The 27,817-nt window shown below is 40.5% G+C and overlaps 3 protein-coding genes across 4 annotated transcripts; all 3 read right to left on the reverse strand.

Annotated features, from left to right (window-relative positions):
- Window positions 1-1,228: 1,228 nt before the first annotated feature.
- Window positions 1,229-27,416, reverse strand: LOC114570504 (protein PBDC1). 2 transcript variants are annotated; one of them, XM_028600802.1, is made up of 6 exons: window positions 27,311-27,416; window positions 18,968-19,033; window positions 18,492-18,551; window positions 16,368-16,508; window positions 15,434-15,545; window positions 1,229-1,452 (listed from the first exon to the last, which is right to left on the reverse strand). In XM_028600802.1, exons 1-6 carry the CDS (start codon window positions 27,386-27,388, stop codon window positions 1,361-1,363), a joined length of 549 nt encoding a protein of 182 aa, XP_028456603.1. In that variant the 5' UTR covers window positions 27,389-27,416; the 3' UTR covers window positions 1,229-1,360. The 2 variants fall into 2 exon arrangements, with proteins under 2 accessions (XP_028456603.1, XP_028456602.1); XM_028600801.1 differs by lacking the exon at window positions 1,229-1,452 and adding an exon at window positions 14,928-15,350.
- Window positions 7,733-9,425, reverse strand: LOC114570503 (tripartite motif-containing protein 16-like). Its single transcript, XM_028600799.1, has one exon. It carries the CDS (start codon window positions 9,395-9,397, stop codon window positions 7,733-7,735), a length of 1,665 nt encoding a protein of 554 aa, XP_028456600.1. The 5' UTR covers window positions 9,398-9,425.
- Window positions 21,765-24,107, reverse strand: LOC114570502 (tripartite motif-containing protein 16-like). Its single transcript, XM_028600798.1, has one exon. It carries the CDS (start codon window positions 23,593-23,595, stop codon window positions 21,922-21,924), a length of 1,674 nt encoding a protein of 557 aa, XP_028456599.1. The 5' UTR covers window positions 23,596-24,107; the 3' UTR covers window positions 21,765-21,921.
- Window positions 27,417-27,817: the final 401 nt, after the last annotated feature.

Here is a 27,817-nt window from a genome sequence, read left to right on the forward strand (position 1 = left end):
ATGATTCCGATGCCAATATTTGTAATGTAGCGAGTAGCTACAAAAAAAGTGTGATCCTTGTGGCAAAAATCTTTTCAGCTTGGCCCATCTTTGTCTTGCTTGGATTACTGCTGCCATTTCTCCAGGAGGCATATACGAGGAAACACACTGGCGGCTGGTTTACACCTGCTTTTAAGAGGCGGAGAATTTCCCCCGCAGGATAGAAGCATGCACTTACTGGCAGTCTTTGTAAATAACGCAGAATATATAATTAGGCGCACTTTACGCATATCCTCCCACCTTTTTGGGTGAAACTCCCACTTTCCCCATGACCCGCATATTGAAAGCGCAACTTGTCTCTTCTCGCTCATGTGGCAGGAAATCTGCGATTTTACCCAAGTGTGCCCTGTTTGTAAATAGCCCGCATCCGTTAAGTCAGTCTTTGCGAACAATTAACGCCGGGAAACAGGCGCAAACGGCTTGATACATCTAGCCCTTGGGTGTGTTGCAATGCCCATACTACCATTAGTATGACAGGAAAAGATTTAATATGTCCCAATTCATAGTAGTCTGACTTACAGTGTAACTGTCTTATCTGGGGTTTAAGGTTCAGCTTTATTGTCATTATAAAACACAGGGAGGGGTTATCAAGCTATGATTCATGCCAGTAGCAGGAGAGGCACTTTGAGTTTGGACTATGTTTTCTCATTTAAGATGACTCGTCAGTTAAAGCCAGCTACACATCTGAAAACGTGATCTTTTAAGTTGTAAAATACATCTTGGGGAAAATCTCTCCTCTCTCCAGTGACTTCTGTTGAGTGAAGGTTTCCTCCTCTTTTATTCCATCTGCTAACAAACAACAAGCTGCTGTGGGGACGTAACATAAAGGTGAAACAATGAGCCTCCCTGCTATTTACTTATACTACACTGACTTTTTCCAACTGACTTTTTGAGAAGATGTATGATTGGCTTTGTCAGCCCCATCTCTCTAGAACAGATCTCCTACTCTTCTCCAAAGAATAAGAACCGTAATTAACAGTTTCACAATTAAAGTAAAGTAAAATTACTTTTTTATTCGTGATTTCCTTGGTAACTGGAAAAGAAATGGAACTTCAGTGTTTCAAAATAAACACCCATTTATGATTGGCACAACACAACTTTACAGTAAATACAAAATGCAGAAGGGAGGTTGAAGTGTCCAAACAGGGATGGGGCTGTTTGACAGACAGCACTGATGAAAGGGCTGAGATTTAAACAGAACTTTTAAATGAAAATAAAAAGCTGTATCCTCAGAAGAGCAAAGACTAAGAGTTCATCTTTATGTTTCCTGGAGGGCCGGTCCTGGTGGTGTTACACATGGTTGGATAGGTTCAATTGGTGACTAGCTCTTTGACGATTTGGACATGAACACAGTGTTGTTGTAGCCTTCTCTGTTGCGGGCGATTTCAACAGCAAAGAACTGCACCCTGGTGGCTGAAAAACAGAAAAACATTACTTGCTTTTTGTCTCACTTTTTTAAAAATATATTGATTTCCCACTGTGAGACAAAAAGTTACCAAATATAGTATTCTCCTCCGTGTAATCTTTCTCACAGTCCAGACAGAGTAGAGTGCCGTAGTTAAAATCTTCAATGAGCCCTTCAAACTGGTTACAGAACGGACGCCACGTCTGCAAACAAACATTTCACATCTTATACACTGAGTTACGTTAATGACCTGAAAATGCCCCCCAACAAATCTATACATGTGAAAATCTAAACTTATAATGGCTGGATCAAGTAAATATCAAGGTTGCTGTCGATGAGATGATCTGAGGAGCCCAAATGTCGAAAGCCATAGTATAGTATGTCGGAAAAATCTGAAAAAAGTCATAGTATAGTATGTCGAGAAATCAGAAAAATAGTCATAGTATAGTATGTTGGAAAAATCAGAAAAAAATCTTAGTATAGTATGTCGGAAAAATCAGCAAAAATTCATTGTATAGTATTTCGAAAAATCTGAAAAATAGTCACAGTATAGTACTATGTCGAAAAAAGTCATAGTATAGTATGTTGAAAAAAGTCATAGTATAGTATGTCGAAAAAAATAGTCATAGTATAGTATGTCAAAAAAAATAGTCTAAAGTACTGTATGTCGAAAAAAGTGAGACAAATAGTCATAGTATAGTATGTCGAAAAAAGTCATAGTATAGTATGTTGAAAAATCTGAAAAATAGTCACAGTATAGTATGTCGAAAAAATCTGAAAAAAGTCATAGTAAGTCGAAAAAAGTCAAAGTATAGTATGTCGAAATAAGTGAGAAAAATAGTCATAGTATAGTATGTCGAAAAAAGTCATAGTATGTTGAAAAAATCTGAAAAAAGTCCTAGTATAGTATGTCGAAAAAAGTCCTAGTATAGTATGTCAAAAAAAGTCCTAGTATAGTATGTCGAAAAAAGTCATAGTATAGTATGTCGAAAAAATCTGAAAAAAGTCATAGTACGTCGACAAAAGTGGAAAAAAATCATAGTATAGTATGTCGGAAAAATCTGAAAAAAGTCATAGTATAGTATTTCGAAAAATCAGAAAAATAGTCACAGTATAGTATGTCGAAAAAGTCATAGTATAGTATGTCAAAAAAAGTGAAAAAAATAGTCATAGTATAGTATGTCGGAAAAATCTGAAAAAAATCATAGTATAGTATGTCGAAAAAGTTATAGTAAAGTATTTCGAAAAAAGTTGAAAAAAAGTCATAGTCGGAAAAATCATATGTCGGAAGAATCTGAAAAAAATCATAGTTGAGTATGTCGAAAAAAGTTGAAAAAAGTCATAATATAGTATGTCGGAAAAATCTGAAAAAAATCATAGTATAATATGTCGGAAAAATCAGAAAAAAAATCGTAGTATAGTATTTTGAAAAATCTGAAAAATAGTCACAGTATAGTATTTCGAAAAATCTGAAAAATAGTCACAGTATAGTATGTCGAAAAAATCTGAAAAAAGTCATAGTATGTTGAAAAAAGTCATAGTATAGTATGTCGAAAAAAGTGAAAAAAATAGTCATAGTATAGTATGTCGGAAAAATATGAAAAAAATCATAGTATAGTATGTCGGAAAAATCTGTAAAAAGTCACAGTATAGTATGTCGAAAAAATCTGAAAAAAATCATAGTATAGTATGTCGAAAAAAGTCATAGTATAGTATGTCGAAAAAAGTAAAAAAATAGTCATAGTATAGTATGTCGGAAAAATCATGAAAAATCTGTAAAAAGTCACAGTATAGTATGTCGAAAAAATCTGAAAAAAATCATAGTATAGTATGTCGAAAATAGTCATAGTATAGTATGTCGAAAAATCTGAAAAGTAGTCACAGTAAAGTATGTCGAAAGAATCTGAAAAAAGTCATAGTATGTTGAAAAAAGCATGTCATTTTCATGAGAGCCACACTGACCCTAACGCTAACCGGACTGAAGAAATGTGAGCAGACTGATCTCTTTGTCCTCATCAGTTTTCAGGTCGTCTGGTTTCAGCAGCTTTATGTCGAGCTCTTTGAAGGTTTCTCTGAACGTCGAGTAGATTTTGTCGTCCAGTTTCGTCAGCTTCAGGAACTTTGGATCCACGGATGAAATGAGCTGATGAGTTTTAGTTTAATCTTTGAGTAGAATAATACCATAACTGTACACACACCTGTCTACAACAACGTACATACTTTACTGCACAACCTGTTTACATTACAGTTGATGCATTTTACCATTCCTGTACATCTGTCTACCACAGTAGTTCATTTTATAGAATATATTTTATTCCTATATTTTAACTGCTGCACTATTTAACATATTTTTATTTGCCTGTTTTCTTGTACACATTGGAACTTTGTTACCAATGTTGTGCACAGGACTACAAAGGACTTTAACCGACATGAACAGAAACTAATCACTAATAAAAACACTAAAAACATCCAAATATCTGTTTTTGTTGTACCATCTGTATATTTTGTTACACTGTAGAAATATTTTATTAACAAAATGTGTGTACGTGCTCGTTGCAAAACAGCTGTGTTATTCATTGAGGAAGTGGTTAAAAGTACTCCGGGTGACCTCTCTCGTTGCACAGAAAGTTAAGCTTAAGTCATACAAATAGTTTAGGCGTTTATGGAATTGAGGTGCACTGTTTGAAGGTTACGAAAACAGACAGGAAGTTGCACCACACAGAGACCCCAACCTTGGCATGTGTGTGTGCGAAGATAACAATTTCTGCCTAACAAACAAGCAGGCCCCCCCTGTGAGGAATGGATAAAAGCTTGAGGGAGAGAACAGATCGGAGTTCATTTTCAGATGGGATCTTGGTGGACCAGCTCTGACTTGATGTCTGTTGCCAGGGAAACTTAGTCTCTGTTTGTAACTCTTATGCTAGACTCCTTAAACTTTGTTTAACTGAACTCTTAGTGTCAGATTGATCCTTGTGATCTGGTAAACTTAAGTCTAATGAAAGAAGGCGCAGGAATTAATAAATTAGAGTCAGATTTGACTAACTCTGACTTAATGTCTGTTGCCAGGGAAACTTAGTCTCTGTTTGTGAATCCACAGCTGTGTTGTAACTCTTATGATGGACTCAGTAAACTTTGCTTAACTGAACTCTTTGTCTCACATTGATCCTTGTGTTCTGGTAAAAGTCCAATGAAAGAATGAATAAATTTGACAGGCTTTAGGACCTCATTTGAACAAAATTCCGCCTACAACACCTACTATACGTTATTACCAGACTCAAACTGACTTTTTTTATTTATTTTTTTACACTTTTCAGCAATGATCCAGAATGAAAATCTGAAAAAAAAAAAAGCTCTTACATTGAAGTAAACTTCTGTGTGGTTGTAGGCCTTCATCGCCCACATGACTTCCAGCCGGGGCTGAAAAAAGAGAAGAGGAACACAAAAAGGTCAAAGGTTATTCGGCTACTGGCTGTTTTTAACAGCCAGTAGCCGAATTTGGTTGTGTATATATATATATATATATATATATATATATATATATATATATATATATATATATATATATCCCTTAGTACATTCATGTGGATGTTTTATTTAGTTTAGTATCTTTTATTGTCCATATTATTAATGTTGATTTCTTTGTCATTTTAACATCCTTTTTTATGATGTATGTGTATGTTGTGTGTGATTTCTTTAAGCTAATGGGACCTTGAATTTACCCTTGGGGATCAATAAAGTATTTATCTATCATGTGATTGCAGTAGACATACAATAATAATAATAATTTTTTTTAAATATGAATCGTTTTTTTGAATTTTTTGAATCGATTTTAAATTGGTAGAGCTTGAATCACGATTTGAATCGATTTTTTGTACACCCCTACTTTTTACTGCGGCGACTGATGCACGTTTCTCTATTGAAACGCTCTCACACACATTACTGAGAAACTGTCACACACACTACTTAAATACTCTAATATACACTATTGTAATGCTCTAACACACACTACTTAAACGCTGTGAACAAGTGATAGAAAACTCTGCTCATTTCTCTGTGACGGAGCAGTTTTAGTGAGGAAAGTTGAAAGGACAGAGACCGACTGACTCTAAACATGAACACTGTACTTTGTGGTGTTTCAGGAGGAAAAGGGCCTCAGTTTTACTCTCATATCAGTTTCACATTTTCTCCATCAGCTTTGTATGAAACCCTGGAATGAAGACAGGAAGAAAATACTTTGTTCATGTTAGTTTATTCATTATGTTCAGTTTGTTCACACATCCCATCAGTAAAGTCTGTTCAAAGACCCTTGTTCAATGATTTCATCAACACATTCACTTCATCCACACAATCACTTTGTTTGAACCAGAATCTCAGCTATGTAAAAGAGAAGAATGACTTATTGATTATGATTATGATAACAACATCTAACTAAAAATCCTTGATGCAAAATGATTTGCCTCAAAGCTTTGTTTAATCAATGTTACCAAGATTGTACCGCTCACGGTGTTTCCGCACGGATGATTATTACTGTCGCACACATGGCTGACAACGCTGCTAGCGACACATGCCATGAAGACTGATGGCACATATTACAAAATGAAGAAAGAGTATAAATAGTGAAGGACTAAGAGAAGAGACAGGTTGGAGAAAAGTTCAGAAAGTCTCCAAAGTTTGGAGGCAGTTCAAACGTACTTAAAACAAAAACTTTGTACAGTGTGTCTACTGCAAAATCAAACTAGCTTACCACAATAATAGCACGACGTCAGTGCTTCAGCATCTCAACAGAAAATATTTAGTCTAACTTAATCATCCGTTCCACCAAGCGGACCCGACAAAAGTAAATCAGAGTCGTATGGATGATGAAACTACACCAAACACAACAACTACCAAAAACAAAGACAAGAAAATATGTAGTGGTGACCACGATCTGATCTAAAGAGCTGGCTTGTTGACTATCCCTTCGGAAAAACAGCTGATTGTTGGTCATATTTATACACGAAAAAACATTTTACTTCCTTGTCCTTGTAAGGTAATGTAGGAAATACTTCACAAACAACGTACAGTAACAGAAAACTTAACATGAGCCCTTCAGCACGTGTGCTGTGTATTGCCACATGTGTGTCTTCAGGATGCACACACACACAGCTGCGTGCACCCACCAAGGCCACTGCTCTCTGTTATCTCTGTCTGGCTACTTCTCCTACACTTCTCACAGTTTCTTAATGAAAACTCACTGTCATATAATGCAGAAACAGATCAATATATAAGCAAAAACTAATTAAGCAAAAACAGATTAATATGTAAGCAAAATATAGATGTTATTTTTGGGGGGTTTTCAACAAACACACTCTAAGCATTGATATAGTTTGCTCTTCGAAACGCATCTAAGTGATTATATAGTTATCCTTTTAATACTGACAACATTATATATGTTGTATTGCAAGGAATAATGGAATGATTCTGCTATTTCTTTGTTTGGGGGTTTTCATCTGACCCAGCGGTCAACAATTGTAATCAAATATATGAATGAAAATAGGTTGAGTATAACTAATATTTACATATAGCCTGTATACAGATCATTCTCAGCTTGAAACTTGTAGTTCTGAAAGTTAAGTTGTACAATTTAAGGTCATGTTTAATTTAATGTATGTTTAATGTTTGCCTTAGTTGAGGTTGTTATTGCATTTCAGAAAATGTTTTCTTTAAAAACAATATATGGCACTTAAATGCACTTAATATGTTTAGTTTTTTGAGAGATATTGTAAGCAATGTAGGCAAAAAAAATTAGCCTTTTCCGAAAATTAAACCAAACTATTGTATATTATTAGTTATTAGTATATTAGTTATTAGTATATTATGTATATTTCTTATCCGATTACTCGATTAATCGATGGAATAATTGGTAGAATACTTAATAACTAAAAGAATCGATAGCTGCAGCCCTATCCATATTTATATTTATTTTTGAGCATCGTCCATATTTACAACATCAATATCTGTTTTAATCTGACTAAAACAAAGCATCACGCTGTCCACAATAAAAAGGAGAGTAGAAAACTAAATGGAACTAATTTTCTACATCATTTAAACAACATATCGGTCTGTGCCCAACAAGAATAATCTTTAAACAAAACAAAAAGATGTTAAAGGACATCCCATAATGTTTGATTGACAGCTGATCTCTGTGCAGTGAAGAAACGCCGCAAGGATCAGCTCTCAGCAACAAACATGGTGACTAAAGAAGTCAAAGAGTTCAAACACAGAATTTAACCCTTACATGACTTCTGTCTATTTCAGTTTACACAACTCAGCAGAGTCTCCAAAATAAACCGTTAGTCCAGCATAGAGGGGCTGAGTGAATGTGGTCTGGACTCTGTGGAGGAGAGTCATGGTTTCAGAGACGCTGTAGAAGGACAGAATACCTGCACTGTGATCCAGGTACACTCCTACTCTGGAGGACTCAGGACCTGAGACGCGAGTTGGGACATTGTTGTAATAAAATGTATAACTGTTGTTGATACAATATAACGCCCAAGATTTGTCATTGTATCCAAATCTACATTCATCCGACCTCCCTGCTCTGCTGATATTCTTGTATGAGACTGCTACATAAACTCCTCCTCCTCTTGTCTCCACCTCCCAGTAACAACATCCAGTCAGACTCTCTCTACTCAGGACCTGAGACAGGTTAGTGAATCTGTCTGGGTGACTAGAATAAGACTGATGTTGACTCATGAATGTAGCTTTCCTGTTCCCCTCAGATAACAACAGCTCTGTGTGTGCTGTGTTTGGATCCAGTGTGATTTCACGTGAATATTTTAAAAATCCACCTCTGGTCTTGGGCTCTGGTTGTGACAGTAAAACATCCACTTCAGTCCCTGTCAGTGAGACCTTTGTCCACTTCTTCCTCAAAATGTCCTGTAGTTTATCTCTGACTTCTGACATGGCTGCTGTCACGTCCTCAAAGCAGCTCAGAGGACAGATATGGATGCTGGATGCTGATTGGCTGAGAGGTGACAGTGAGGGGTAGTTGTGTAGAAACTGGTTGTGATCCTCTGTGTGTGAGAGCTTCTTCAGCTCAGCGTCTTTCCTCTTCAGCTCAGTGATCTCCTGCTCCAGCTTCTCCTGAAGCTCTCTGACTCGACTCTCTTCTCTTTTCTGCTGGGATCTGACCTGCTGCTTCACATCAGAGCTTCTTTTCTCCAGGAGACGGATCAGCTCGGTGAAGATCTTCTCGCTGTCCTCCACTGCTTTATCAGCAGAGAGATTGATGGCCTCCGCCTGCTGTTGAAGCAGCTTCACATCTTTCTCTCTGTCCTGGATTCTCTGCTGGATGTTTTGTCGACTCCCCTCGAGCTCTCTCTGCCTCTCAGCTCTCTCTGCTGCAGCTGAGACTGTGTCGTGGCCTTTATGTTCATCCACAGAGCAGAGATAACAGATAAGCTGCTGATCAGTACGGCAGAACATCTTCATCACCTCATCATGACGAGAGCAGACGTTCTCCTGGAGCTTCTTGGACGGCTCCACCAGCTTGTGTTTCTTGAATGTCTCTGATTCATAATGAAACTGAAGGTGTTTCTCACAGAAAGAAGCCAGACATTGCAGACAGGACTTGTGTGCTTTGAGTTTTCTGCCGGTGCAGAAATCACAGGCCACATCTTCAGCTCCAGCATAGCAGTGATCAGCAGGAGCAGCTTGGAGTCCAGTCTTCTTCAGCTCCTCCACTAAATCTGCTAACATGGTGTTTTTCAGCAGGACAGGCCTCGGTGTGAATGTCTTCCTGCACTGAGGACAGCTGTAGCTGGACTTACAATCCTTTACATCCCAGAAGCTTTTAATACAGTTCATGCAGTAGCTGTGTCCACAGGGAGTAGTCACCGGATCCTTCAGTAGATCCAGACAGATGGAACAAGAGAAGGTTTCCCGGTCCAGCTGAACTCCTTTCTGCGCCATTTCACCTCTCGCTCAGTGACAACGACTGTCTGAGTGAAACTAGTCTGAGCTCTGATCTAAAAACAGCATGTGTTTGGGAGGAGTTATCAAGTTTAGCTTCATTCCTAAAAGAGGAGCGCTTCGAGAGAGATACTGAGTGTGTTGCAATGCCCATATTACCATTAGTATGATAGGAAAAAAAATTGTTTTCCGCAATACATAGTAGTACTTACAGTGCGCCAAAAATATGTCCAAATGCACCCTGTTGCATTTTGCAGTACGCAACCCAGCGTGCTTTTCTGACCCACGATCCTCTGTGCAGCATATCTGAGCAAGAGGCTCAAAGTTGATGTCCCGACTATCTGCAGACTGTTCTGCAGGAAACAGTACGTACCTTGTAAGAGCAGCTGCAGGAGGGATATCACGGTTATCAAGTGTTGCTTCATTCCTGGAAGAGGAATGCTTTGCGAGCGATACTGGGTGTGTTGCAATGCCCATAATACCACATATGTAGTCTGACTTACGGTACGTGGGATCCAGGTTCAAGGTTCAGCTTTATTGTTATTATAAAACACGGGGAGGGGTTATCAACTTTTGATTAATGCCAGTAGCAGGAGTGGCACTTTGAGTTTGGACATTGTTTTCTCATTTAACAACATGGTATCATGACTAAACATAGACGCCACTTCCCTAAAGCCAAATGACGTGTTATCTGTACGCATTTTGAGCTATCCACGTGTACGTCTACACTGTATACAGCGGAGGTAAACATACCCGCCACGTGGCGTGTTATCGCGAGAACGTCACACGCGTGTAAAAAAACAAAAAACAAAAAAATGTTGGGTTTAGGAAAAGAACACAGGGAAAGGCTTTAGTAACACTAAAAAAATGACAAAAACACAACGGTGACCAACGTCCTGCGTTTTACCCATCCACCACCCGAACCGACCTCCCTTCACGGACTTACGTCCTTTCATACTACTCGCTACGGCGAAAAGTCACACGTAATGTAGGTCAATGGCGGCCGAACTGCGTTGATAACACGCCAAAATGGCATACGAATTGGCGTGTCATACATACGCCACTTTAATAAGTTTTATTTTGTTTTGACTCAAACACACATGCACACACATGGGGCATGTAAACCATCATTGTTATTCATGCCAATTTTGTGGAAATATAACAAAACGGATGCGTGAGATAAAGCTGTTTTCACACATACAGGTAATTCACTTCTCCTTGCCCCTGTTTTCACCTGTTGCTGAGTAACGTACATTAACATCCCATGGTCTCTTGAATGTAGCATACCTGTAGCAAGCTCCTTCGTAGTAACTAGCGGTAAAAACAAACGTCAAAGAGGAGCTCCGTGCACAGAGTGGTGATTGCTAGTTGTTTAAGCCGCTACAGACCTCCGTCACAGCTCGGTCATATCAGCGGCATTTAGTAGAAGTGTTGAGCCGCAACAGAGTTCCTCAACACCGCCTCTGGTGCCCCGCGTGGTGCTCCGTCAGGTCAGCGGTAGCTGGTGGTTCAGTTATCCAAGAATAGGTGACTCTCAGCCGGGGACAGTGCACCGCGAGCTGCTGGTCATTTTGGCAGAGATTACGGATAAGTAAGTAATGAAACGACTAGTATATATATATATATATATATATATATATATAAAATATATATATATATATATATATATATACAGTACAGGCCAAAAGTTTGGACACACCTTCTCATTCAATGCGTTTTCTTTATTTTCATGACTATTTACATTGTAGATTCTCACTGAAGGCATCAAAACTATGAATGACCACATATGGAATTATGTACTTATATAAATAACTGAAAACATGTCTTATATTTTAGATTCTTCAAAGTAGCCACCCTTTGCTTTTTTGATAACTCTGCAAACCCTTGGTGTTCTCTCAATGAGCTTCATGAGGTAGTCACCTGAAATGGTTTTACCTTCACAGGTGTGCTTTGTCAGGGTTAATTAGTGGAATTATTTCCCTTATTAATGGGGTTGGGACCATCAGTTAAGTCAGGTTGATACACAGCCGACAGCCCTATTGGACAACTGTTAGAATTCATATTATGGCAAGAATCAATCAGCTAAGTAAAGAGAAACGAGTGGCCATCATTACTTTAACAAATGAAGGTCAGTCAGTCCGGAAAATTGCGAAAACTTTGAATGTGTCCCCAAGTGCAGTCGCAAAAACCATCAAGTGCTCCAACGAAACTGGCTCACATGAGGACCGGCCCAGGAAAGGAAGACCAAGTGTAGTGCAAGTTTCCTTTGCAGCAGGGGGGGGGGAATTTCAGAGTTTAGTAAATTGAAACAAATAAGACAGACTGAGACTAAAACAAAGTTGGGTTTTTGTATTTTATTAAAAAAAATATTTTTGCAAATATAGGATCAACATGATTTCACAAAAGGCCACAGCCCAGTGTGGAGTCAGTTTCTCGAATGAGTGAACAGAAACACCAGGCTTTTATGCATCTTCAGAGTGACAGCACACACGCACTTGGAATATTATGACGCTACAATTCTTACAGGCAATCTGATACACATGAAGACAATCAGAAAAAACACAAGAGACATCTCGGAGCCATTTCGCCTCCTCCTCCCTGTACGATAGTTTTAGGGTGACCTAAGACTGGATGTCTCAGCAGTTAGAATCAAAATCTGCATGTGGGAAATGAGATCAACTCTTTCAGCATTTGTGAGAGAAGTAAAGTACGAATTAAACATAAAAATATAAGGAATTTGGCTTAAATGTAATTTTCCCATTACACAAGTGTCACCTCTGCTGCTGAGGATAAGTTCATCCGAGTCACCAGCCTCAGAAATCACAAGTTAACAGCAGCTCAGATTAGAGACCAGATGAATGATACACAGAGTTCTAGCAGCAGACACATCTCTAGAACAACTGTTAGAGGAGACTGAATCAGGCCTTCATGGTCAAGTAGCTGCTAGGAAACCACTGCTAAGGAGAGGCAACAAGCAGAAGAGATTTGTTTGGGCCAAGAAACACAAGGAATGGACATTAGACCAGTGGAAATCTGTGCTTTGGTCTGATGAGTCCATCCATCCATCCATCTTCGTCCGCTTATCCGGTGTCGGGTCGCGGGGGTCGCAGCTCCAGCAGGGGACCCCAAACTTCCCTTTCCCGAGCAACATTAACCAGCTCTGACTGGGGGATCCCGAGGCGTTCCCAGGCCGGGTTGGAGATATAATCCCTCCACCTAGTCCTGGGTCTTCCCCGAGGCCTCCTCCCAGCTGGACCTCCCTCCACCTAGTACTGTTCTTCCCCGAGGCCTCCTCCCAGCTGGACGTGCCTGGAACACCTCCCTAGGGAGGCGCCCAGGGGGCATCCTTACCAGATGCCCGAACCACCTCAACTGGCTCCTTTCGACGCCGGGGAGCAGCGGCTCTACTCCGAGCTCCTCACGGATGACTGAGCTTCTCACCCTATCTCTAAGGGAGACGCCAGCCACCCTCCTGAGGAAACCCATTTCGGTCGCTTGTACCCTGGATCTCGTTCTTTCGGTCATGACCCAGCCTTCATGACCATAGGTGAGGGTAGGAACGAAAACTGACCGGTAGATCGAGAGCTTTGCCTTCTGGCTCAGCTCTCTTTTTCGTCTAACGGTGCGATAGATTGAATGCAATACCGCACCCGCTGCGCCCGATTCTCCGACCAATCTCCCGCTCCATTGTCCCCTCACTCGCGAACAAAACCCCAAGGTACTTGAACTCCTTCACTTGGGGTAAGGACTCATTCCCTACCTGGAGAAGGCATTCCATCGGTTTCCTGCTGAGAACCATGGCCTCAGATTTAGAGGTGCTGATCCTCATCCCAACCGCTTCACACTCGGTTGCGAACCGATCCAGTGAGTGCTGAAGGTCCGATGATGCCATCAGGACCACATCATCTGCAAAGATGATCCCAAGCCCATCAGGACCACATCATCTGCAAAATATTACAAACAGGATTGGTGACAAAGCGATGAGATCCCAAGCCCACTTTGGTCAAAGAGATTGCAACCCCTCCCCCACCCCGACCTCCCACAGTATCTCCCCGATATCCTGTCCATAAATATTACAAACCCAGCACCTCTCCCGGGGACCCAGGATTGGTGACAAAGCTGGTCCGTTGTTCCACGCGGAGGCCAACCCTCACCTGAAACGAGTCTGACTTACTTTACCAGGGAGGCTGAGAACCCGGACACAGGTCTCCCTTTTTTAAAGGGGAACCACTTTGGTCATACAGAGATTGGATGGCCCCACCGTGAAAAGGTGAGAGGACCCCCTCACCCCATACTCCACTGTTGGGGATTTAGCATCCTGCAGCAGCCATCCCATCCCATCAGTTTATCTTTCAACAGGACAATGGGCTGTGTACCCAGTCATGGACGCTTTCTCCAAATCCACAAAACACATGTAGACCTGGGAACTTACTGTTGGATAACCCCAGGCTCCCTTGAAGCTCCAAGAGAATGCCAAGAGTGTGCAAAGCAGGATCCTTTTCAGTTATTTCAAGAGTGTTCATTCATAGTTTTGAAGAGCTGGTCCGAATGAGAAGGTTGTTCCTGTACTGTACCATATATATATATATATATATATATATATATATATATATAATTAATTAATTAGTCCCTGTCGCCACCATGTTGTTTGTGTATCTCTATGGCAAACTTGCAGGGGGAGGGCTGAGCCCATTCGTAGCTACGGGAGCCCAGAGGGGAGCGTCGGCGGATGTTAAGGAGATAATACATTTTCATTTAAACAAATCAACGTTAACTACACATTCGAGTTAATCGATAAAATCGGTTTATCGCCCAGCCCTAGCACATATCTGTACATACTGTAATTATGTCTATATGGTTAATTCAGTATATCCATATTTATTCTGTTTATCTTATTATATATTCTGTTAATACACTGCGTAAATCTATATTATTCTTACTACTAGTATAATGTCACTGCTGCTACATTGCACATATCTGTACATGTTGTTCATACATTGTTCATATTACATAGCCATATTTATTCTGCTCTTATAACACTGCAATATATGTATTGTCCTGTCTATGCACCACCTGTCTATACTTGAATATCACATTGCACTTGTCTGCCTTTTTTGCACTTCTGATTGGACGCAAACTGCATTTCGCTGTCTTTGTACTTGTACTCTGCACAATGACAAAGTTGAATCTAATCATCTAATCTAATCTAGGACTCTTTTATCACTTTTTTCGACATACTATACTATGGCTTTTTTTTCGACATACTATGTTATATATGTTTTTTTGCATAAATAGGTCGATATTTATTTTTGAACTTATTTTAAATAACGTCACAGTAGTTGGGGTATTTTTCACTCAACTACTATTTACTCATTTATTTATACTATGACTTTTTCTCGACATACTACACTATGACTTTTCCAACTGACTTTTTGAGAAGATGTATGATTGGCTTTGTCAACCCCGTCTCTCTAGAACAGATCTCCCACTCTTCTCCAAAGAACAAGAACAGTAATAAACAGTTTCACAATTCTAAGTAAAATTACTTTTTTTATTCGTGATTTCCTTGGTAACTGGAAAAGAAATTCAACTTAAGTGTTACAAAATAAACACCCATTTATGATTGGCACAATACAACTTTACAGTAAATACAAAATGCAGAAGGGAGGTTGAAGTGTCCAAACAGGGATGGGGCTGTTTGACAGACAGCACTGATGAAAGGGCCGAGATTTAAAAAGACCTTTTAAATGAAAATAAAAAGCTGTATCCTCAGAAGAGCAAAGACTAAGAGTTCATCTTTATGTTTCCTGGAGGGCCGGTCCTGGTGGTGTTACACATGGTTGGATAAGTTCATTTGGTGACTAGCTCTTTGAAGATTTGGACATGAACACAGTGTTGTTGTAGCCTTCTCTGTTTCGGGCAATTTCAACAGCGAAGAACTGCACCCTGGTGGCTGAAAAACAGAAAAACATGACTTGCTTTTTGTCTAGCTTTTTTAAAAATATATTGATTTCCCACTGTGAGACACAAACTTACCAAATATAGTATTCTCCTCCGTGTAATCTTTCTCACAGTCCAGACGGAGTAGAGTGCCGTAGTTAAAATCTTCAATGAGCCCTTCAAACTGGTTACAGAACGGACGCCACGTCTGCAAACAAACATTTCACATCTTATACACCCGAGTTACTTTAATGACCTGAAAATGCCCCCCAACAAATCTATACATATGAAAATCTAAACTTATAATGGCTGGATTGAGTAAATGTCAAGGTTGCCCAAAATCCTTCAGCCTAAAAAGTAATAGTATAGATTGTCAAAGAAATTACAAAAAAGTTGTAGAATAGTATGTCAAAAAAATTCATAAAAAAGTCATACTATAGTATATCGAAAAAAGTAGGAAAAAAAGTCATAGTATAGTATGTCAAAAAAGTCAGAGTATAGTATATTGGAAAAAAAGTCATAGTATAGTATGTCGAAAAAGTCTAAAAAAGTCATAGTATTTGCATGTTCTCCCCGTGTTTGCATGCGTCGGTGCTCCGGTTTCCTCCCACCATAAAGACTAGGCTGGGTAACTAGGACTACAGTTGAAAATTAGCCGCCTGGCCAACACTGGCGCATTTACAGAAATGTTGATTAACGTGCATTGTCCTAATCAAATAAATGAATCTCAAATGTCCAAAAAGTTGAAAAAAGTCATAGTATAGTATGTCAAAAAAAGTCATAGTATAATATGTCGAAAAAAGTCATAGTATAATATGTTGAAAAAAAGTCATAGTATAATATGTTGAAAAAAGTCATAGTATAATATGTTGAAAAAAGTCATAGTATAATATGTTGAAAAAAGTTGATTTAATGAACAGATCTGTAAAACTGAGTTTCTCCACAAGAATCATGTAAAAGCTCCACTTTCGCAGAGATGTGCTTATAAGTTTCTGAAAAATGACTGAAGACGGAGGGCTGTCACACGGACCTCTTTGGCCTCGTCAGATTTCAGGTCGTCTGGTTTCAGCAGCTTTATGTCGAGCTCTTTGAAGGTTTCTCTGAACGTCGAGTAGATTTTGTCGTCCAGTTTCGTCAGCTTCAGGAACTTTGGATCCACGGATGAAATGAGCTGAAGAGAGAAGAAGAGTTTTAGTTCATCTTTTAGTGGAATAATACAATAAACGTACACACACCTGTCTACAACACACATACTTTACTGCACAACCTGTTTACATTACAGTTGATGCATTTCACAGTAGTTCATTTTATAGAACATATTTTATTCCTATATTTTAACTGCTGCACTATTTTACGTCTTAGATTCTAATTTTACTTTCCTGTTTTCTTGTACACATATCTTTATGAGCGTTGTTGGAGGAAGCCTGAGAACTAGGAACATTGTTACCAATGTTGTGCACAGGTAGAGGTGGCCGATATATCGTTTAGACGATAATATCCAAATTGTTGTCTGGACGATATGCAAAATTGGGATATCGAATATTTAATAATTTTTACAATCCGACCCCCCAAACATGAAAAGAGCTGAAGGGAGTTAAAGAGAAAACAAATAACGTACACTATAACCTTCTAAACAATTATATGTAGCGATGTTAATACTGTAGGGGTTTGTTTGACTGTATTTTTTTGTACAAAATCACGATCGTCCCGCACGAGAGTAAGCTGCTACTAGTTCTTACCTGTGTGTTATGACGTTCACTCATGTCAACAAAGATGGCGGCGCGCGATTGTGCAGCGGCTCTCCTGTCGGTGTATATTTATACAAGTACGTACAGCCACACTGAACTAATCAATACAGGACCACGATACAACACACTGAACTAATCAATACAGGACCACGATACAACACACTGAACTAATCAATACAGGACCACGATACGACACACTGAACTAATCAATACAGGACCACGAGAGCCTTCCAGGCGGCTCATAACATCCCGGAGGACATAGCCTGACGGAGCCCTCCAGGTTGTTGTCGCCGCTAGCACGGCGAGCTAACTAGTACGGCGAGCTAACTAGCACGGCGAGCTAACTAGCACGGCGAGCTAACTATCTACCGGCAGGATGAGAACATAACTCAGAATAGACCAGAGGCGGAGGACTGCATTGTTGTGCACCATGAATGGAGCACCAACTGCAGGATCGTTGCCCAGCACGGCTCACCTGACCTGGAGCCCTGTCGGTAATATACTGACCATTTTATTTACCACGAAAACAGCACACTGCCGTCTACATAGCCCCCGATGCTAACGTTAGCCCAAGTTTGGTTCACTGCTAACCATAGTGAACAAACTGCAGCGCGATCACCTGGATACGGGATACAGGGGACTTTAACAAGGAGTCCTTAAAGTCTGGTCCCCTCCAGCTTTCTCCCAGCATGTAGATTGTGTTACTAGAGGGAAGAACACACTAGACCATGTTACTCTAACATCAAGAAAGATACACAACTGCTCCTCTCCCTCACCTGGGCCAGATCACATCCAACTACTGATCCCAGCATGCATCAGTCAGATCACATCCAACTCCTGATCCCAGCATGCATCCTGGTCAGAAGGACTATACAGCCCAGTAGAAGGACTATCAGAACCTGGTCTGACCCGGCCCTGTCCCAGCTCCAGGACTTCTTCCAATAAGGACATGGTTGTGTGCAATATGTTACAGAACGGAGCCCTTTGTTTATTGTTATGATTTCATCTTGCTTGTACATTTTCCCAAGAGAACCACCGAAATAGCCTCCGTAACAGGGCTTCTTTTAACTTCTAGAAGGATTTCAAAAATATCGTCTGAATATCGATATCAAGATATTGAAAAGAAATATCGAGATATTCATTTTTGTCAATATCTCCCACCCGTATGCACAGGACTACAAAGAACTTTAACCGACATGCACAGAAACTAATCACTAATAAAAAACTAAAAACATCCTCCAAATTCAAATCCAAATGTCTGTTTTTGTTGTACCGTTTCGTGTTTTTGTCTGTATATTTTGTTACACCTATACGTTATTACCAGACCCAAACGGAATCTGCAGGTAATTTTCTTTTACACTTTTCAGCAATGATCCAGAATGAAAGTCTGAAAAAAAAGCTCTTACATTGAAGTAAACTTCTGCGTGGTTGTAGGCCTTCATCGCCCACATGACTTCCAGCCGGGGCTGAAAGAAGAAGAAGAGGAACACAAAAAGGGTCAAAGGTTATTTGGTAACTGGCTGTTGTTTTTAAGCCCAGTGCATGCTGGGAGTTACCTCTGCAGCCACATCTTCTTTTTCATTAGCAGCAAAAGTTATCAGATAAACACATTTTTGGGGGGGAGGGAGATGTTTTTCTTTAGCAGGCTGCATCTGTGTTCACACTGTGCTCCTGAATAAAGATGTATCACCCAGGAGGATAGTAAAAGGATTTGGTATATTATATATGTTGCATGTTACATTTCCAATAAATACACCAAACTTGGTTCCAGCCTCTCTGTTATGTCTACTTTCCGTTTGTTTTTTATATCTAAGTAACGGATACTATGTTAACACTTGCATAATTGTTTTTATAGTTTTTGTGTGTTTTATAGTCCACTTACATCATTCCCGTACGCTTCTGCTGGAAGAGACAGAGCATGTGCAGCTGCGGAGGCTCCCTCTACGCCCTGGGAACCAAAAACAAAACACAACACACAGACATACACAGTTTTAGTGTTGACTCAGTGCAGAGAGGAAATGTTGGCTGTAAAAAGCAACAAGTGATAGAAAACTCTGCTCATTTGTCTGTGACGGAACTTTGTAACTGCGTGTTTTAAAAAATGCTCTGTAAATTAAGTGTTACTTTTTACTAGGGGTGTACGATTCTGAAAATGTCACAATTCAATTCCGATTTTTAGGCTCACGATTCAATATTGATTTTCGATTCAAAAACGATTCTCGATTCAAAAAATGATTCACAATATGTAAATGTTACCTTTCCCATGTATCTATGTATGTATATATATATATATATATATGTGTGTGTGTGTGTGTGTGTGTGTGTGTGTGTGTGTGTGTGTGTGTGTGTGTGTGTGTGTGTGTGTGTGTGTGTGTGATGTCTGTAAGCTACTGGGACCTTGAATTTCCCCTTGGGGATCAATAAAGCATCCATCTATCATGTGATTGCAGTACACATACAATAATAATTTATTTTTAAAATTTGAATCAATTTTTGGAATTCTATGGATCGAATTTCGAATCTGTAGAGCTTGAATTGCGATTCAAATACAAACCGATTTTTTGGTACACCCCTACTTTTTACTGCGGCGACTACTGAAACGCTATCACGCACATTAATGAGAAACTGTCACACACACTACTTAAATACTCTAATATACACTATTGTAATGCTATAACACACTACTTAAACACTGTGAATAAGTGATAGAAAACTCTGCTCATTTCTCTGTGACGGAGCAGTTTTAGTGAGGAGAGTTGAAAGGACAGAGACTGACTGACTCTAAACATGAACACTGTACTTTGTGGTGTTTCAGGAGGAAAAGGGCCTCAGTTATACTCTCATATCAGTTTCACATTTTCTCCGTCAGCTTTGTATGAAACCCTGGAATGAAGACAGGAAGAAAAGACTTTGTTCATGTTAGTTTATTCATCACATAAAGCTTCAGTTCACACATCCCATCAGTAAAGTCTGTTCAAAGACTCTTGTTCAATGATTTCATCAACACATTGACTTCATCCACACAATCACTTTGGTTGAAGCAGAATCTCAGTAAATGTAAAAGAGAAGAATTAATTCTTGATTATGATAACATTTGGTCCACCAAACAAATACATGTAAATCTAGATTTCTTTACAAATGTCCACAAAGAGAACAAAGTGTGTAGGATACAGGAGGTCTGGTGCTTTCTCTCTTCAGAGCCATGCAGTGGAAGAGAAACTAAATACACTTTTAGTTTGATTTTATTTGTGTGTCACGCCAAACATTTGGCCCATCCCACATGAGATTACAAGACACCGCTATTTAACAGACATCTTCCTGTCCCACAGATACATAACGTGGAGGAAAACATGAATAACAAACAACTAATATCTACAGATCATCTCGGTAAAGAGCTTTTCCCTCGAGTCAGGTTTGTGAAAAGATAGCTGGCTAATTTATGTTTCACATGTGAATAGCCGTCTCAGTCTTTGAGCATCATCCATATTTACAAAATCAATATCTGTTTTTATCTGACTTAAAGCATCACGCTGTCCATTAAAGTGACTATATGTAATTTTTTTATGTTTCTAAAGTTAGACTCGTGACATAGTGACACTCGGTTTATCTCACGAGACATCCTTTGTAGGCTAAGTTACCGTATGCAACACTTGAAATGCAACAAAGCATCTGGAACTTATTCTCTAAAGTTAATGTATGCGCAATTTACAACCAAACTAGCTGCCAAACCCGAACTTTAGTATATCTCGGCCAAATTAATTGCTAATCAGCCATTAGGGGGCGTTTTGGCCTATAACTCAATGCATGTAAATGGAACATTTGCAATTTCTCTGCCTCCACAAATGCTATCAATATAAAACTTATGATTGTTTGGTATGCTGTTCTGAGGCTCTGTACTAGATTTGGTGAAGATCGGCCATTAGGGGGCGCTATAGTCAACGCAGACGCGTTTTGGCCTATAACTCAATGAATGTAAATGGAATATTGTACTACAGACCTTGCAGTTCACACCGCACAATATTTCCTGACATTTGCCTCGCTAAAAACTCTACCGCTTTTGTGCAAAGTGGTAGTGTTTCAATCAATACAAAGGAAAGTTACATAAAGCCACTTTAAATAAAGGACAGTGGAAAACCAAATTGAACTCATTTTCTACATCATTTAAGCAAAACATCGGTCGAGATGTGATCCCATAAGGTTTAATTGACAGCTGATCTCTGTGCAGTGAAGAAACGCCACAACGATCAGCTCTCAGCAACAAATGCCATTTTTCCATCACATGGTACCTGCTCGACTCGCCACGACTTGACTTTTTTGGTTTTCCATTATGATAAAAAGTCCCTGGTACATGCCAACAGGTACTTTTTTTAGTATCACCTCCGTCGAGGTTCCAAGCGAGCTGAGGCGATACCAAAAGGTGACGTGAAAACCTGCAGACAACCGATTGGTCGGCGAGAACCGTCACTAATCACTGCATCATCATCGCTAGCGACAGATGGGGGTGTCCTGAACAAACCGCCATTTTTAAATAGTTTTTTTTGCTGCTTCCGGCTTCATTTGAAACAAAATGTGTCTTCTGGCAAACAGCCACATGCCAAGAATCACAAACAACACACCTTCTACGTTCTGTGTGTGTGTCGCGTTAGGTCACGGCAGTTTTCAGCGGTGTTGCTATGACGACCAGCCATGCTCACCTCACGCATGAGGCGGTACTAAATCTGCAATGGAAAATGGAGGACGGGGCACCGCGGTCGAGTCGAGCAAGTACCATATACTGGAAAAAATGCCAAAAGAGTTTAAACACAGAATATAGGCTAACCCTTAAATGACTTCTGTCTATTTCAGTTTACACAACTCAGCAGAGTCTCCAGAAGACCAAATATTAAGCCTTAGTCCAGCATAGAGGGGCTGAGTGAATGTGGTCTGGACTCTGTGGAGGAGAGTCATGGTTTCAGAGACGCTGTAGAAGGACAGAATACCTGCACTGTGATCCAGGTACACTCCTACTCTGGAGGACACAGGATCTGAGACGGGAGTTTGGACATTGTTGTAACAAAATGTATAACCGTTGTTGATACAATCTAACGCCCAAGATTTATCATTGTATCCAAATCTACATTCACCCAAACACCCTGCTCTGCTGATATTCTTGTATGTGACTGCTACATAAACTCCTAACCCTCTCGTCTCCACCTCCCAGTAACAACGTCCAGTCAGACTCTCTCTACTCAGGACCTGATACCAGCCAGTAAATCTGTCTGGGTGACTAGAATAAGATTGTTGTTCACTCATTATTGTTGCTCTCCTGTTCCCCTCAGATAATAACAGCCGTGTGTGTGCTGTGTTTGGATCCAGTGTGATTTCACGTGAATATTTTAAGAATCCAGCTCTGGTCTTGGGCTCTGGTTGTGGCAGTAAAACGTCCACTTCAGTCCCTGTCAGTGAGACGTTTGTCCTCTTCTCTCTCAGGACGTCCTGTAGTTTATCTCGGACTTCTGACACGGCTGCTGTCACGTCCTCAAAGCAGCTCAGAGGACAGATATGGATGCTGGATGCTGATTGGCTGAGAGGTGACAGTGAGGGGTAGTTGTGTAGAAACTGGTTGTGATCCTCTGTGTGTGAGAGCTTCTTCAGCTCAGCGTCTTTCCTCTTCAGCTCAGTGATCTCCTGCTCCAGCTTCTCCTGAAGCTCTCTGACTGGACTCACTTCATTTTTCTGCTGGGATCTGACCTGCTGCTTCACATCAGAGCTTCTTTTCTCCAGGAGACGGATCAGCTCGGTGAAGATCTTCTCGCTGTCCTCCACTGCTTTATCAGCAGAGAGATTGATGGCCTCCGCCTGCTGTTGAAGCAGCTTCACATCTTTCTCTCTGTCCTGGATTCTCTGCTGGATGTTTTGTCGACTCCCCTCGAGCTCTCTCTGCCTCTCAGCTCTCTCTGCTGCAGCTGAGACTGTGTCGTGGCCTTTATGTTCCTCCACAGAGCAGAGATAACAGATAAGCTGCTGATCAGTACGACAGAAAATCTTCATCACCTCATCATGACGAGAGCAGACGTTCTCCTGGAGCTTCTTGGACGGCTCCACCAGCTTGTGTCTCTTAAACTGAGCTACATCATAATGAGGCTGAAGGTGTTTCTCACAGTAAGAGACAAGACAGATCAGACAGGACTTGTGTGCTTTGAGTTTTCTCCCGGTGCAGACATCACAGGCCACATCTTCAGCTCCAGCATAGCAGTGATCAGCAGGAGCAGCTTGGAGTCCAGTCTTCTTCAGCTCCTCCACTAAATCTGCTAACATGGTGTTTTTCAGCAGGACAGGCCTCGGTGTGAAGCTCTGCCTGCACTGAGGACAGCTGTAGCTGTACTTACCATCCTCTACATCCCAGTGGCTTTTAATACAGTCCATGCAGTAGCTGTGTCCACAGGAAGTAGTCACCGGATCCTTCAGTAGATCCAGACAGATGGAACAAGAGAAGGTTCCCCGGTCCAGCTGAACTCCTTTCTGCTCCATTTCACCTCTCGCTCAGTGACAACGACTGTCTGAGTCTCACTTCCTGAGAAGTGAAACTAGTCTGAGCTCTGATGTAAATCAGCAGTGATACGCTGTTGTACTTCCCCAGCATGTTGGTTACACCCATCTGCAAACTGTAGCTCTGAAGGGGAGGGAACAAGGAAATATGAGCACAGAGTGGAGCTGGCTGTGTTTGAGAGGGAGGGGTTATCAAGCTTTGTTCATTCCTGGAAGAGGAGCGCTTTGAGAGAGATACTGGGTGTGTTGCAATGCCCATACTACAATTAGTGTGACAGGGAAATATTTAATATGTCCCATTACATCGTATATCAAATGCAGTACGCCGAAAATATGTCCTAATGCACCCTAATGCAGTTCATATCAGCACACAGCAGCTTTTAAGCATGTTTCTATTGTTTGCTAGCACACAGAATTGACAAGTCTTTCACTTTCCCTTTTATTTTTTAGTCGTTTGTTAAATCTCCTTCTTTCCTGTGATGGTGCTGTCCCAGTATCAGCCATATCTACAGCAGATAACTTCTAAAATACCATTAAAATACAATTAGGCCTATATAAAGACATCTCCTGCTACCTTTTACCTGCCTCAAAAGGCTGGATACAATAAAATAAAACAGGCTTTTCTGGTGTTACAAAGAAATCTGTGACCCATCAGAATGTGTGACTGCAGCACCGCCTACCTGCATTCTTTTCACTGTTATAGTACGTGTCCTTATACGCGTTGTTTTCACGGATGGGATCGCCATGCTTCCCAGCATTGCACGCTAGTGGGCTCGCCACCAGTTTCTCTTCACGGACCAATGACAAGCAAAGAAAACCCTCCTACTACCGCGATGGCAGCAGCTGATTGGACGAACGCGTCAATGGGGCTGGCTGCTCCCAGATTTTAAAACCAACCAACATGGCGATTTGTTCGAAATACGATCTCGTATTTAACGAAAAATAGTTTGAAAAAATCATTAAAAATAGGCCGTGCAGTTGCTGAATCTGTCTTCATTTCAGATCCGGCCGCTCCTCACTAGAGCTGTCAATCTTCTTCTATAATACCATTTGAATTTAATTTGTTATTTTTTTTTGTATTCAAATAATAATCGAATATTAAATGCTCAAATGCAGCCTGTTATAAATATGTACTACACTACTCAGGCTTATGCATTGTCAATACCACTATAAGCATGTGGTTGTTGTTACACGTTCTGTCCACTAGAGGGACTTCTAACATCAGCCTGGCCTTGAAAGGGACCTACATCATGGCGCATTACATTTCTGGCACGCTGCGCTCTGTTTACATAATTTTGCCCCACAGCAACATTTCTGCCCCCAACGGTATCAGAAATGCTGGAGAATAGGGCGGACACCCAGGAATATGTGTTCGGACCTGTCCCCACTGCTAAAAAAAAATCCTAAAGGAAACACTGGAAGCGGCTCTGTTGTAAAGGCTAACGGTGCTCGGTTAGCACAATGACATCATGTTAGAAAGCACAGCCAAAACAATTTGCCATAAACTAAGTAACAATAGTGTTAGCCACGAATCCAGCTGTTAGAAGGTAATATATGAAGTATAAGCTAACTATGACAGCTGTAGGGCATCTAACATTAACTTTAGCTAGCTGTCTCCATGAAGCTCCCAGCTAAGCTAACGTTACTATAACTCGCTAACTAATGATAACATAAGAACTTTTGGCTCATGTTAAAACTATTTCCGGTCCTTCTTCCGATTCGCAGCCGCAGCCTGAAGATGCACACCGATTACAACTTTCTAGGCCGATTGCGATTTCCGATTTTCTTTGAGTTAGGCCAGCCGATACCGATTTTACAGCACACTCAAATATTAATTTTATTTTTTTCTATCTTTTCATTAACTATATAAATGACTCCTGGTGTGGGACATTCACACACATCTAAAGAGCAACGTTAGAACCATTTCCTTCTTCTCACATCTAATATCACACTAAAGAGAAATGTGATTCTGGTTCTTGGCGTGGTCCCTCCACGCCCTGCTGTCTCCTGGCAGGTGTTACATATTCTAAACTTGTTATCTTCTGACCACACGCTGAAGAATGTCCAAACAGCTGACACGTTGCAGGTTAACTCACCAGGTTCCCTACATGTGGCGAGAATAGCGCCGACTAGAGATGGTCCGATTCCATTTTTTGCTTCCCGATACCGATTCCGATACCTGAACATGCGTATCGGCCGATACCGAGTACCGATCCGATACCAGTGTCATATATTTTATTATGTTTTAACAGCTGTATACTACTATCTCTGTATGGATGTGATATGATTTCTATCTTTGTTGTCGGTCTGGCTCAGGTTAAACTCTTTGTGAAACATGAACAAACAATGAATGCCACAGAACTTTCTTTTACTATCCAGTTTGACAGTCAGTTATAACGGAAAAAGAACATAAATAAACTACTTTAACGTAGATTTTCTTTAGGGCTTTATTACGTGGTATCGGATCGGTGCATAAACTCCAGTACTCCCCGATACCAGCATTTTAGGCAGTATCGGAGCCGATACCGATACTGGTATCGGAACATCTCTAGCGCCGACACACACTTCACACCGCGAGCGGCTACGCGCCACACACGGCGGAGAAGTTGAGAGAAAGGAAAAAGAGAGCGTGTTGTGGTCATGGCCAAGCACGTGAAAACCGGCCAATTCCGGTCAGCGGCCGCTCTATCGGTGCATCTCTAGTTCCAACAGCCCTACTCCTCATTTGCAAAAAGTTGGCTGGATTCAACTTTATGCAAATGAGGAGCGAGCACCGTGACACAAGCATTGAAATGACGCTGCCAATGGACACTTGCTGTTACAGGTCATTTTATCAATGAAAAATGACAGTTTCAGAAACATTTTAAAAAGTTACATATAGTCACTTTAAGTAGAATAGTTTTGAACTCTTTCCACAGCTGCAAAAATGTAAATTTGCCAAAAAGTAAAACTTTAATGTCAAAAAAGAAACGGTGCTAAATATATATTCTTCATCAAAAAAACAGAAAAGCCATTAAAACTGTAAGATTGTGCCCCCTGTTTATGGTAAATTATTTTGTGTGTGTGTGTGTATGTGAGTGTGTGTGCGTCTGTGTGTGTACGTGTGTGTGCGTGTTTCTTTTTAGCTTTTCTACTCGTTTGTTTTTGTGTCTATTTTTAAAATTTGTTTATGATTACATCTACTTAAAAACAAGGGATTAATAAGGCGTTTTCACATATTTGCAATGCATATCAAGTTCAAGTAAAATGTAAACAAACAAAAATGAAAATACGAAAAACCTTAGTGCCGGTGTCACACTGAAGTATGACCGTGTGTCAGCGGGTAGGAACCATGTGTAAAGAAGCTACAACATATATTAAAACAGCCAACAAACGGAGGGCAAACACTATCTAAAATAACAACTAACAATGACAATAAACTCCAGTTATCCTGACACGATGTGAGACTTTGTTACACATCTTATTTCATAAAGTAAGCCCACCTCCCAGACTGCTTTATCTGCAGGACTGTTTCTACACGTGTTTTCCTCTCGTCTCGCTAGCATTAGCAAAGTTAGCTTAGCTCACTAGCCTGCTTGGGTATAAACCTTTTAAACTGTGTGTATCTCTCAGCCTCGTTACAGAGACTTTAATGAGAGCAAGGCGCTGAGAGACAGCCAAACGGACAGTTAATATATTCACATTAAAGACACTTTACCAGAGAGGCGAGTCCGTTATCCGACGCCATTTCTTTCAACCAAAGATCGTCTACAGATCGAGATGACCCATTGCGCATGCCTCGTTCGGTTTCGGCTACAGAGCGAGCTGAACCACTGCGCATGCGTCGTTCTGTTTTGTCAAACAGATTATAGAAACACAGAGTATAATTGCAATTATAACTTTATATATCTGACAGCTGTTTTCTCTTCTATATTATTTTTCTTTACCCACACACACACACACACACACACACACACACACACTCACACACAAACATCCGCACATAAACAAAAAACACATGCGCAAACACACTCGCACACACAGACACACACAAACACACACAAACATCCGCACATACACACAAACACACACAAACATCCGCACGTACACACAAACACACGCGCACAAACACACAGACACACGCGCACACACAAACACACAAACAAACACACAAACATCCGCACATACACACAAACACACGCGCAAACACACTCGCACACACAGA

Source organism: Perca flavescens, chromosome 16 (assembly GCF_004354835.1).
Source record: "Perca flavescens isolate YP-PL-M2 chromosome 16, PFLA_1.0, whole genome shotgun sequence".
Taxonomy (NCBI): domain Eukaryota; kingdom Metazoa; phylum Chordata; class Actinopteri; order Perciformes; family Percidae; genus Perca; species Perca flavescens.